At 39.0% G+C, this 13,965-nt stretch overlaps 1 protein-coding gene across 1 annotated transcript in view; it reads left to right on the forward strand.

The window, feature by feature from the left end:
• The window catches only part of FRMPD2 (FERM and PDZ domain containing 2), a 38,371-nt gene that overhangs the window by 13,686 nt on the left and 10,720 nt on the right, over positions 1-13,965 (forward strand). The window contains exons 8-18 of the mRNA XM_009873067.1: positions 1,059-1,209; positions 2,770-2,841; positions 3,497-3,671; positions 4,436-4,586; positions 4,683-4,821; positions 5,719-5,871; positions 7,856-8,041; positions 8,843-8,999; positions 11,545-11,755; positions 12,693-12,796; positions 13,838-13,936. Of these exons, the coding sequence (XP_009871369.1) occupies positions 1,059-1,209; positions 2,770-2,841; positions 3,497-3,671; positions 4,436-4,586; positions 4,683-4,821; positions 5,719-5,871; positions 7,856-8,041; positions 8,843-8,999; positions 11,545-11,755; positions 12,693-12,796; positions 13,838-13,936 (1,598 nt within the window). The remainder of the gene's footprint in view (positions 1-1,058; positions 1,210-2,769; positions 2,842-3,496; positions 3,672-4,435; positions 4,587-4,682; positions 4,822-5,718; positions 5,872-7,855; positions 8,042-8,842; positions 9,000-11,544; positions 11,756-12,692; positions 12,797-13,837; positions 13,937-13,965) is intronic.

Raw genomic sequence — 13,965 nt, forward strand, 5'->3', positions numbered from 1 at the left:
TCAAGGCTCAGGAAAATATAAAGTATTTTGTTAAGGTCATTGTCCAAATGCCTCTTGAACACTGAAAGGCTCAGCGCATTGACCACCTCTCTAGGAAACTAGTTTCAGTGTTTGGCCACCCTCTCAGCTTCCTGTTACCAAGTCTGAACCTCTCCTGATGCAGCTCTGAACCATCCCTATGTGTCCTGTCACTGAATACCAGGGAGATCTCCAGTTACTCCAGCAACTTTGATAAAAACCTTTTGAAGCTTCCTGAATAGTCCTTCAAGGCAACTCTGCAACATGCCAAAGAAAAGGATAAAACTTTGAGATAACAAAAAAAGCTGCCACGTGACTTTGGCATTTGTTAAAAATGTAATTAACAAAAATCCACCTCAACAAAACCTTTCCTTCTATGCCACATAATCATTCTTTCCTCATTGATAAGAGTATATATTCTATTTTAATTTTATTCTAAGCATATTTGTGCCTGCTTGTGTGGAAAACACCATTACTTTATGAGTTAAAAGTATAGTATAAAGACAGCTATCTGATCTGAGATTTTACACACCTTTCTCTTAATGAAATTGAAAATTCCCTCAGCTCCTAAGACATTAATTTATTTTAATGAATTAGTATTCAAATAATTTAGGTCCCATTCCTGAAAAATTGTGAATAATGTAACAAGTGTTAGAGTTTTCTGAAGTTTTTCTGCTTCGGAAAACAAGAAATGAGGAACTGACTTCATCCTATAGGCTTACCAGAAAAGCATGGAGCCAAATTCTTTGCCTGTTGGCTTCATCAGATTTAAACCAGCTAGAACTGTCTCGCCAAAGTGGAAAAAAAATAAAAGACTGTTATTGAATTAAAGCAGAGTTTGTATTTATTTATAGAGAGCATTGGTGATATTATTCCTGTTAAATTATTTTTCTGTAAAGAAGCATTTAACAACTTATAACTGACATTGCCCTGGATTTCATAAAATTTTGGTTGTACCTTAAGTTTTTTGTCCTCGAGCCTGTGTTGTTCTGATTGCATGGTGTATATATATATTGTTCACTATGACATTTTCTTTGAAGGTCAGTCAGCGCTGTAGAAGAAATCCCTAGTGGAACTCAGAAGAACAGCAGACAGAACCTGCTAAGTTTAGGTTCCACCTTCTCCATGTCTACAAAGGACTACACAACAGCTGCTGCATCGCAGAAATGTTTGTTCCACAGGAAGGAAAAGGTGACTAACGAAAAACATATAAGCTGATTTCAAAATGGAAATATCACTAAAGAGAAACCTCTCATCCAGTTGTTGTTTGCCAGTGACGTGCATGTAAGCTACTGAGTCATCTGATTAGATGAGTATTCTAAACTGACAGACTCCAAATTAGGCACGATCCACTTGTGATAACGCAGGACTGAAGGCAGTGAAAGATCTTATCCATAAAGACTAAGCAAAAGCTTATAATTCAACCCTCTGTGACCTCCATGTGTGATTTCTCCAAACATCAAACACCCTATGGACTGTTTTCACCAACTACTTTGACAGGAGCTTTAGAACAGCAAAAACCTTTTACAGAAACACTGAATGCAAACCACTTGCTGGTCAATGGTGCAGAGAGCTTAGGCTAGCAGTGCATATGGCAAGCCAATACTTCACCTAAGGGTCTATTTCTAGTTGCTAATTTGCTACAGGACTCTGTTAAAAGGGAAGGATGTTTCTTCGGCAGTTGGATCACAAAAAAACCCCAGAAATAACTGATTCACAGAAAACTCCACAATGCTGCTGCCCATGGAGATTTCTGTTGTGGAAGAAAGGACAGGTTTCAGGCTGCTGAGTCCTTTCACCTGTTTCCAGTTCACAAACTCAAGACTCATCAGTGGCAGAACTTTGATCAAGAATTTCAGTTAGATACTTTGGAAAATTATCTTTTTATAAATAAATGTAATTTTAAATTTTGATTTTTGCTGGAATAATAAATGAATTCCTCAGAAGGAATCCAGCAACTGTTACAACAAAGTGTTAGTCCCTCTTTATATGCAATATAAAACTGCACTGTGTTGGCAGGACAATACTACTATTGTGAAATAAACCATAAACTTTCTCAAAAAAAAGATCTAAATGGGTTAGGGTACTAAGTCATGGATAACGGTTGAAAGGACCCACATCTTACCACTTGCGGACATATAGTTATTTCTGCCTACTTCAAGGATCTAAAAGCTTAGATGTTTCTGAAAAAAATCCAATACAAAAACCCCTTGAGGTGGAAGCTCAGTATAAAAACGTAGCATCTTATGCTGTTGAAGTTTGTTAAATTTAAAGCAGAAGAATAATAAGAAATATCGGTCAACCTTTATTACAGGGAAGAAAGCAGCTCTGCATTTTAGTCTGGCTCCCTATGGCTTATGAAATCACAGTGGTGTGCATGTGCATGTGTGTACATGTCTGTGACTGTCCTCCTCATACCCTGGGAATCAAATGGGAAAAGGTATCAGAAGATATTAAGTTTCTTTAAGTGTCATGAAAACAGGTGCCTTGCAAAAGAAATGGATCTTGATTTAAGTGCCTTTATAGAAGAAAAGGCTTCAGCATGAGCTTACCCCTAATTAAACCCTAGAAAGTCCACACAGGAGAGACCCCAGAGAGAAGTCTTCAGTTAGCATGTGCACCTTTTTAGACATTGAAGTCAATTAGCTACAGCCTACATATCAACAGAAATGGGTTTCATTGGTACTGGCGTTTGGGGTCTTCATTACATTAAGGAGACATTTATAAAATTTCTAAATTGCCTCCTTACAGTTTTCAGGTCCAGAATTTATTATTTTGTCTAGTGAACCACCAGTGACCTTACAGCTGCCTGGATCAATTGTGGTAAGTAAGAATTTAGAACTAATCTAGAGACATTTTAGTTGGGGTTCTTTGTAAGTTGCACCTGAATCCCAACCGATATTCTTGCTGTGTCCTCCTCCCAAACGAAGTTCGGGTTCCTGCAGGGTTATTGAGATGAAAGGAGGTCATTTAATTCTTAGTGCTATGTAGTTATTTCTGTTGGTGTGAAAATAGCTTAATTTATCCTTCTCAGCTAAGAATGTTCACTTTAGCACAAGACTTTTGAGATGAAGAGTAAAAATACAATGTGACATCAAGTGCCAACATATTGCACTCCTCCAGTTTACAGGCACATCCTCTAACTTTCATTAAGGTAACGTAAAAGGCTAACACCATACAGCAGTAAAAATGAGTGCAAAGAAAATTTGGAATTACCCTAAAATCTAGAAAAATCCTGCTGATTGTAGAGTTTGAATATGTTCAGCTGTTTTGTTAGGATTCCCTGTTTTTTAAAAAAATTAGAAATGTTTGGGATATCAATGTATGAGAAAGGATGCAAGGAATAGCATAGTGTTGTGACCAATTCCATCAGGTTATGTAGAGACAGTAGACTAGGAGGCCTCAGAAGTAAAATGCTGTGGAACTTGCATTGCTTGTACTTGGCACTCATTCTTTATTCTTTGTTACATGTTCTTAGACTAAAAAAGGGAAATCCTATTTGTCCCAAAGGGATCTCAATGTGATTCTACTCAATGGGCAGTGCCTTGAGGTGCAATGTGACATCAAGTCCAAGGCAAGAGATGTTTTCAACACCGTGGTGGCGTACGCAAACTTGGTGGAACATTTCTACTTTGGCTTGGCTTACCTGAAAGGTAATGAAACACAGCTAACTACAGTTGGTAGTTAGTGCCTCGACGCCTCTGTAGGCACTTATTAATGAATTCCAGTAAGATCTTTTAAGATCCTTAGATGAAAGCAGATTCAAAGCTTAAGCAAAAATAAGGTAAGTTGGTTTAAACTGTACTTCATTGACGTAAAGCATGTGTACCCTAGGGTGCATGAGCACAGCCATACAGGCTGATATTCCCATGCAGAAAAGGCTGTGTTCCAGCCTTGCACTGGAATAATAGTGAGCCATATACTCCAGCAGAAATTCCAGGGAGCACTGTACTGAGGAAGGGTGACTGTGTTTGTTCCTAGAGTTTAGGAGATCCTGGAGTTTAGGCTCAGCTATTTAATCTACAAGACCCACAGTTTCCTAGCCAATTTCTGATGGCAAGCCCTACTGAGGCAGTAGGAAGAAACATGCCTTGTGTGTAGGGCATGAAGATTACAATGGGGTGCAGAACCCAAACTGTGAGCAGAATGCAAGGCCCATCAATTCTTGAGTGATTCCACAGATATCAGACCAATCCAGCATCTAACAATAGTAATCCTAAATTACACACTAGGTGTTATCCTAAATTTTCCATCAAAGAAGCAACAAGTTAAGCCAGGACACAGAGAATAAACCTCAACTGACTTCCATGATCCATTTTATTTTTTATTGCTAGTGATGCACTGAATGAAGATAGCAGAACTCTGAGCTACTGAAGTCTCTTCAGACTTATTACAGGTTCCAAAATTCTCATTTCAGGTAAAGAATTCTTCTTTTTGGATGAGGACACCAAACTCTACAAAGTGGCCCCAGATGGCTGGAATGACCAACCCAAGAAGAAAACCTCCATCATTAATTTCACACTTTTTCTAAGGATAAAATTCTTTGTCAACCACTTCAATGTTATCCAGTAAGTACATGATTCCACTGACTGTGGGAAAACCAGTAGCATTTAGTGCAACTGTTCAATGCTTCTCTTGTGTTCCTAAACTTTTTTGTGTTCCAGGCATGGCTTGACAAGGCATCAGTTTTACCTGCAGCTTCGTAAAGATATTTTGGAGGAGCGATTATATTGCAATGATGAGACTGCCCTGAAACTCGGCGCTTTGGCTTTACAGGCAGAGCTTGGCAATTATGCTTCTGAGGTGTGGATAAATAATACAATATTTCTCAGAGGTCTCTTTTAACAGCTTTTTCAGCTTTTGTTTGTCATAGAGTTGAAATAAGAAATTTGAATAGCACATAATTTCAGATAAGTCCTTCAGTAATTACTTTTCAGATTTAATTACAAAAATTACAAAATCTGCCTGATTAAGGAGCAGTAATGATTCAGAGAAATTTGGCAGGAAATATGTCAGAATGATGAAAGACTCTTGGTCTTCATAATTAATAACATAGCCCAGATGCTCCAGAAAAACTGTAGAAAATTTCCAACATAGGCACAACTTGGATGTGCAGAGGGTCTTAAAGAGATTAGAAAACATGGGAGAGAAAAAAAGGAATAAACACTCTAGAATTCACAGCTATTTTGTGTATAGGCTCAGATCCACACGCGGCAAAGACAAGAAGGTATATCTAAAGTAGTTATCCTAGTTTTGAAGTGTACAAAAAGTACTCATTTATGTTCTCTGCCCTACCTTCAGTTATATAAATCAGTGTAGCTCTATTAATTGAACTCTGAGTGGTCTGACCCATCTAGTTGGATCCATCTCGGCACTGGGTGTCCCACTGCAGGCTGTACTGACGCAGTTGTAGCTGTCAGCTCTAAGTGCAAGACTGCTGGTGTGCGTGCGGGGCAGCTCTTTTCTCTCCCCCACGCAGAGAAATAGTGTGTGCTCTGAGCACCTGGCTGAGCACAGGAGCAAGAGCCACATTTGGCTGTCAGGACACCGCCCGCTGTTCCCCACCTTCTTTTAGGAAAGGCAAAAGGGTGACTACAGCATAGGGGTCACTCGGAAAAGGGAAATGCACCAAATAAGAAAAGTCAAAGAAGAACAGAAGGCTCCTCTTTCTTTTGCTCTTTCATTTTTTTTCTCTCAAAGATGCACGGAAAGAGCTATTTTCGTGTTGAAGACTACATTCCAGCAAGCCGAATAGAGAAAATGACCTTGGCATATGTACAGCGAGAGCTTGCTAAATTACATCGTATGAATCGTTCCCTATTTGAGGATGAAGCTGAACTAGAATTTTTAAAGGTAACTTGCCATCCCCTAAGCCTTATTAATTTATTTTCAGATAGAAATACCTTCTTTATTGACTATTGTCTATTATTTTTTCCTTGCGTGTTACGGTGGATCTTAGATACAGTGAAAAAATTTGAATAGTCAAGAAAAACCTCAGAATTTCATTTTGCTGTAGATACTGTCACTCTAAATAACCTACATCACATTTACATGGTAGGCTTCCTTTCACAGATAGTTTATAAAGAGTTAACATCCTGAGGGTTGATGCAATTTTCACCATGTTACCAACATGCCTGGGTTCCATATGATTATAAATATACCTATTGATTGTATTAGAGAAAATTATAAAACAGGAAGAAGCACTTTCTGGACTTCTGAAACTATAGCAGCTTTCTAGACAGGTAGTGATTATTTGTTTTAAAATATCTGTAAACCCTGGAAGTGAGGAAGGAGTTATCTGGAGTATTTTCTCATATGACTGTTTCTCTAAGGCTCTAGAGTGTCATGATGATACAGGATTTAATTTTTCCCCCCAATTTCTCCTCCCCTAAACTTATCTGCTTTCCATCAAATGAGAAATATCAAGGATTAGAAAATGCATAAATATTTGTAGGCATTTTGCAGTAGTGCCACATGCTTTTATTTACAGCATCATTTCAGTTCAGTTGCTGTTTAATTATGTTAGTTCCTCATCCTGACAGTGTCAGTGGAATTGAAGAAATAGATTGAAGCTTAGCCTTAATGACAGTCCCATCATGCATGGCAAATCCAGTGACGAAAAGCAGCTTTGTCAGTATGTGTTCCAGTGAATAAGTCTGCAGAAGGAGTCAACACATCACACAAAGTGAGAAAGATAGCCCCCATGGCAAGAACTTGCAAATTCCAAATATGAAAGGGATTAAAAATTAAAACCCAGATTCAGCTAGTGATTATAGATGCCCCAGTTTTCAGAACCTGAACATTTGTGCTCTAGATACTTTCTGAAAAACAGATCTTCTTAAAGTGTTTTATTTTGGTCACTGAAAATCTCTATTCATGGTTGAAAAGTCATTTGGGGATTCTACATTAGCTTCCCAGAAAAAAAAAAATTTAGCATAAACTCATATTTATCTGCAGATTACAAAAGAGGACACAAACCCCTCCTCATATTCCAAAGTTCTGTAAAGGGTCTGAGTTACATTTTAACATTTTGTGGCCAAGTGCTGGAGGTAGAAAGACAAACACCACAACCCAGAACCTCTGTGTGAGTTCTTCAGCGTGTCCTCTGCACAGTTAGATGGCAGGGGCAGAAGCTGGCTCCTCAGTTCCTTGAACTATAAACCTCCTTAACTTTTCACCCAGCAAGGAGCACTTTGCAAGAAAGAAGTTTCATGGGAGCGCTGAAGATCTGTTACTATAAAGCCTGGCACTGAAGGGAATTCTGGGGCAGTGAAATTCCCTCAAAAGTCACCACTACATTTAGGTGAGATACTTTGAGGTACAATTTAGCAAACTCTAGAACTTAAGATTCTTGGCAATGGAAAATTATATTGTCTGACTGTAAAAGTTGATAGCCATGAAGGAACAGGTGTATGTACCTGAGTGAATTCACTGCACGCTGGGAGCTGTGGTACCATTGCAGTTAAGACTTCCAGCTGGTAATCACTATTGTAGAAAAGAAACCACACAAGCCCAATAACCATGTCTGAGTAGCCCTGGCACCAAAGTGTTTGCAGTTTCACCAAGAGCACCATATTTGCTGTACCTCACGGTTTCTGAGTTTACTCAGGGAAACGAAGACAAGAAAAGAAAATGGAAAGAAACAAGGTTTAATACTAATCAAGCAGCATTAAACCTGCATGGATTTCTTTTCAGAAATGCCCACAAGTGCCAAGCTGCAGTAATGCTGAGTACATCAGTGCTGACACTTGAATCCATTCCCTCTCCGATCTACCTACCTTTTCTTCCCACGCCTCTTTTTGAATAATGCATAGTAAACACACTTTTTATTCACAAGGTGACTCAGCAACTTCCTGAATATGGAGTGTTATTCTATCGTGTGTCCCCAGAGAAGAAAGCAGCGGGAGGGGAAATCATCCTGGGAATCTGTGCCAAAGGCATCATTGTGTATGAAGTCAAAAATCACACAAGAATTGCCAGTTTAAGATTCCAGTGGCGTGAAACAGAGAGAATTTCAGCTCATGTGAGTTGAAACCAAGTGTATCTCTTCTCCACTTTACTACTTTACTCCCCTTCTTCCTGTCACTTTGATAAATTTATTGCATTGAGAGCCAGAATTAGACGATGTGTACGGGCCACTGTTTTTTGAGAACAGTCTAAAATCAAGGCTCAATCTGGATGTGGATACCAAGATATCCAGTTGTTAGTGAGGTATATATCTGGAGGCTTTTTTCCAAGGCTGGAGTAAAATTACTGTAAAACTGAATTATCTGGTGTTGACTACTACAGAGACCATGTCAAACCTCTTTATGGCATATACCATATTCATTCCTCTCTTGTCCTTACTTCTCTCTTTTCTTTTGTTTTCCTACCATCAGGTCATGGGATCATGTCCCCCTCTTTCCAGATCTCATTATTCCTATTCTCATTTGTCAGTATATTGATATGTTAACAAACCAGTATTGGTGACAAGTTTGTGATTTTTTCCAAATGGTACCATGCCACCAGAGATCTATGAATCTACCATCATAAAGTGTAGGTTTGACATCAGCATCACACATTTCCCAGCCTGTTTGCTCTTCCAAAATGGCCTTTCTGCCCCTTGAAGATATTTTAATTTTCAGATTAATTAGATTTAACCATTTTAACATCTGTAGGGTCAAATTTTGCCAGTTCTATCAACCTGCTCTAAACATAGTCAATGGCCAAAGGCTCTTGACTTTAGACACAGCTATGGCTTTAGGGCAGCTATGATCCCAGTGACAGATATCTCGATGTAATGACTGATATATGAAGCAGGCTGTGCTTTTTCTTTTCCTTTTAGAGAAAAAAATTCATGATTGAAAGCAGCTTCAGTGGCAAGAAACACACCTTCATTACCGATACAGCAAAAACGTGTAAATATCTACTGGATCTCTGCTCTGCGCAGCACAAATTCAATGCTCAGATGAATTCTAGGCAACTTCGGCAAACTTCATCAGGTGAGGTATAAATGAACTTTCGTTCATTCAGGCCATAGGACGAGGTTAAGTTAGGAAAGGTGTATGTAGCAAAGCTGAGAATGAGGACCTGCTACATCAGTTTCACTGTGCTTCAGTTTCTCATGTTTCTAGAAAATAATGTCTCCTACTTCACTGGAAGTTAGAGGTGTGTAAGTCTAATTTAGCATGTGAGTGGGCACATGCAGGGGATAGAGGTTCTGTGGTGATCATAACTATGTAGCTAAACTCAGATTTTTTTTAAAAAGCATGGTTACACTCTCTTTCAGAAAACCTGCTGAGAATTCTGAAGAAACAGACTTACCCCAAATGTAACCTGAGAAATGTTTCACACAAAGAATAACTATAGTAGTGCCCAGATATGCTGGTGCTGAATTCAGTTACCTTATCTTTGCATAAAACTGGAGTTCAGCCCTACAATTCAGTCCCAGGGCAAAACCACTAAACCAAAGACACATCAGTAATACCAATTCAACTATGTAGCTGCTGGCTGCTCTTATCTTAGGTTTTGCAATGTGTGTGGAAGGTATGACTAACACCTCCCTAGACTTTAGATTTTTTCAATAGTTTTTGAGGCAAGTTTCTGCTCAGCCCAGGGCAGTTACATAGCACTTCTCACTATGGTTCTCAGCATACTCTAGAGAGATGGGTGAGGATCATTGTGGGGAAACTGAGGCACATAAGAAATAACAGCCTAAACTGACAACTGTCATCCCTTTTGACTTCACTGGAGCAATGTCATTTTTCACAAGCTCATCCATTGCCTGTAACAGACTCATGATCATTTACAGCCACTGAGTATTTGACCCAGTGAGTCACAGAAGGAGAATCAAGTATCACACCTTACCTGCTGGGACACTCCTTTCTCTAGTAAAACTGTAAAAGTGCTGGCAACAAATTATAACATGGGATATAACAGAATGACTGATATATTACTTCTTTCCCATTAAAATCACCACATGAAAAATGAAGTTCCACCTGCACATTCATTAGCACGGAAAAAGATGCGACAATGACATTTAGGTTCAAGGCAACTTCTTTTGCTTGGGCTCCTGTAGCTTCAAACATAACTTAATGGGACTGTGATTTGTAGCATAAAAATGAGTGTTAATAGTGAACGTTAAAGTTTCCTGTGTCACACTTGCTTGTGATAGTCATAATTTTAAAAATTACTACATTCCATATATGAGAACAAAAAGATTGAGAGCTAAGAAAATTAAGCCAAGTCCTGATTACCAGCACCCCAAATCACTGAAACAAGCCAGACTTACACAAGCTGTGTGACTGCAGTTTCTGAAGTTCAACATGTACTTGCTGTCCCAGATATAAAAGCTTTGTGAAGGCAACGGCGGATAGTAGTTCAAAATGCTGCCTTTGCCACCATAGCAAGACTGTAATAGATAGTAAGTCTCTTTCTCCATGAGAGAAACTTTTGCTTTTGCTGCACTGTTCAGATGTATAAGTCATCATCTCTTCAAAACTTGCTAGCAATCCCCTCCTTGGAGATCACCATGGCAACTCTAAGACTGCTCTAATACAGTGGACAGTTAAGCCTTCTGATGCCTTAACAAATACCCCTGATCAAAGTCACCGAGGAAAGAGGAAGCCTAGGTTTAATGCTGCAGATTAGTGTTCTAGAAAGTTGTATTCCGGCTAATACTTGTTAGGAAAACACATGGGAGGTCAGCGGTCATGTACAAACTGAAATAAAGCCCACATTTGTGCTACCCTGTACCAAGCAGGTTTCTTGTTTTACTTTCCAGTGTGTCTCCAATCGCCTGCACTCCCTCTCTCCTTCAAAGTCTCTCTCTAGCCCACCAGCTGAGAACTGAAATAAATTAACAATGCCTTTTCCAGCAGTACCTTGTTTCAGGGAAGTAAAATCTTCTGAGAGGACAGATTCATATATAGCAGACTTTGTATGTCATTAAGCAAGTAGCAGATTTCACACAGAGGTGGAAAATTGGATAGCAAGCATTGCCACCAACAGAGTCTCCTACTCAACTTCACTCGTGCAAATCGCTCAGAGCAAACAGCCAGCTCCTTGGCCCCTCTGAACTGAAGAGAGCATGTGTTAGTAGAGCTGCTGTCTTCTCAGATATACGTACACTAGAGTGGTGGGCCCATGAAAGATGAGAAACTACCGACCTGGCTAATTCAGTCTCTGAAAGACAGATATTTCTCATACACTGAACATTCACAAAACATACTTTACAGAGATATTCAGATTTAAATTACACAGGATTGTACATTTCATCTGTCTTTGTGGAAAGTGAAATTGCAGTATAATTTATAGATATGAAATCTAAATATGTTGTGTATTTTCTATAGAAGAAATGAATTGGAAACCCTTTCCACTTATTCCAGAACCTACATATTCTCAAGGACACCAGAATGAATATATCTGTGATGTCAATATTTTTTGCTGGCATGTTAAAAAAGTTATACAGAAAGCATCTTTGAGCTTAAAAAGATACTATCAGTAGGTTTATCTCTCCTTCCTCTCCCTCTCTCCTTTGTTATTCAGAGGAAAGTAAATTTTTGGAAATAGACAAATCAAATTCTGCATACGCAGCTCAGCGTGAACACCTTGCCCTGATTCAGAGACTGTCTCGTTCAGAGAATGTGCTTTATGGAGGAAACGTGGAAAACCTTTCTGCTGGGATGATGAGCAAATCTTGTGATAACCTCAGTGTGGAAACCAACACCAGGACTAGACACAAAAGCAACCTTGGCAGGTAGGTTTGTTTTTTCCCCTAAGTGTGTGTGAGAATACTCAGACATAGACTACTACCACTGCAAAACCCGATGGTAAATACTGAGGCAGACTTTTTTTTTTTTTCTTCCCTGTCTTTATTGTGGTAACACAAAAAGACCTGGAGACCTGGAGCTCCATGGTGCCAGCAGTAGTGCAAACACAGGCAGGAAGTGAACAGTCTAACAGATAAGAACTTGACAAAGAGTGACATTTAAATTTGTACCAGACTCAGGAGTGAACCGCTTAATGGGTTAAGGGGAAGGATAAAAATAAGGGAGAATAAAAGTAAAAGCTTTAATATCTGTGTATATTCTCTGGAAATGGAAGTATATGAACTGAATACACAGTGGAAGATGGTTTTGAGCAGATCTTACCTAACTAATTCCTCTATGTCTAAAAGTGCAAAACATAGAGTACAGTGTAAGAACTCTTCTCTTTTCTTTTGCATTGGTACATTCACTAGTGTAGGCGGTTACTATAGCTACACATAGTCTCAAGGTCTTTGATGAATTCTAGTGCATTTTAAGATACTAATAGATAGAACAGAGCCAAGAAGAACACAAACTACCAGGAAAACTTTCAGAAGTGGTTTTGTCTAAACAGACAGCAAGGCTAAGTGAATCATACTGATGCTACGCTGTGTTTTCCCGATGCCTGCACTCAGCTCAGAGAAAAACACAGGGGGAAATCAGTCATGATGTGAGTAGTCTATAGGCAGCTGTTATTTGGAAGCAAATGCTGGTGAGGATAAACTACCTCTCCCCTACCATGAAATGTGGCCCAGAAATCAGAATACATGTTGCAAGGCTATAAACATGTGCATTCCCTACTTGGCTCTGATAGACTAATGACAGTGAAGAGCTAAACACCATTGCTTATTTGTTATCGTAATGCAGTCTTCCTTTCCTCCTGCACAGATCCACATCAGGGCTATCCCAGTCAGAAATGCACATCAATCTGAATGGAAAGCAAAGGAGTTATGACTACCTCTCCATCCATTCAACTCAGAACACAATCAGTGGTGAGTATAATAATCTTAAAGAGAGAGAGTATCCTTCTATATTTATTTTTTCAATAGCAGGAGATGAAATTACATTCTACTTCCAGATTAAAGAATATCCTTTTGCACTTCTATTCCTGGGAATTAACACAGAATTTAACAAGACAAGCTTTTTTTCTTCCCTTTTGGTCCTGCTTTCCATAGCATTGGTGGTAAGGGATTTAAGGATAAAAATATTCTATAAATGGTACCTAATGCTCTTCAGAGACGTAGTTCAGCACACCCAGGACTCTCACATGGGGCAATATCCCTATACTCGGAGGTCCCCTTTTGGTTTGCCATAGCTATCTACAACTCAATAGATAATGCATGAGACAGCACAGACTCCAGGTTCTTCCTCTGTTCTTGCATTTTCATGACAAAATCCGGAATAAGAATTGGACACCTCATTTTCTAACAGAAGCCATACTGCACACAGTGAGCAGATCTACAGAATATGAAGCTATGGTTATTTGATTCGTCCATTTAAAAATTGTAACTGTACTTCAAACACACTGTGGCAATTGCATAATGTCAAGTAGTGTTAAGACTACAAAAGGCACCATTGCAATCAGTGCTGACTGGATTGCATCTACAGAGCCAAAAGGCCCACAGGGCCAAAGGCTAGAGTTTCCAAAGAAACTCACAGGAGATTTTGTGCCCAAATCACCTTCACATGCAGTGAGTGCTACATTCCTGGCTCTTGAGATATGCTAATCTCAATAAAAACATTGTGGATAAATACATAGCCATCCAGGACAGATAGTCATCCAGGACAGAACATTATAGGAAGAACTTACACAGCAACTGTACATATACTTTTCCAAAGAATAAAAATTTCAAAATACTCATTCAAGCTTCTCTCCTGAATTAGAAGTAATTTCCTGATTCAGAAGTAATGGTAATGTTGAAAACAAGGACAAAATATATTTTTTATTTTCAAAGCCCCAGTTCTGCATACTATATGAATCTACTGTCTCCCTGCATTAATCTGCATTTATTCTAGCTGTTTTGTTTCTGCAGCACCTGGATCACCAGCCATCCAAAAGGAAGTTTTGCTAAGTGGTCTAGAAAGAGAAATCATTTGTGTCAGCCTAAGACGTGACCCTAAGAATGGATTTGGTAAGTAAGGAGCATGAATGTTATGTTTG

Source organism: Apaloderma vittatum, unplaced genomic scaffold (genome assembly GCF_000703405.1).
Source record: "Apaloderma vittatum isolate BGI_N311 unplaced genomic scaffold, ASM70340v1 scaffold11997, whole genome shotgun sequence".
In the NCBI taxonomy this organism is placed as follows: domain Eukaryota; kingdom Metazoa; phylum Chordata; class Aves; order Trogoniformes; family Trogonidae; genus Apaloderma; species Apaloderma vittatum.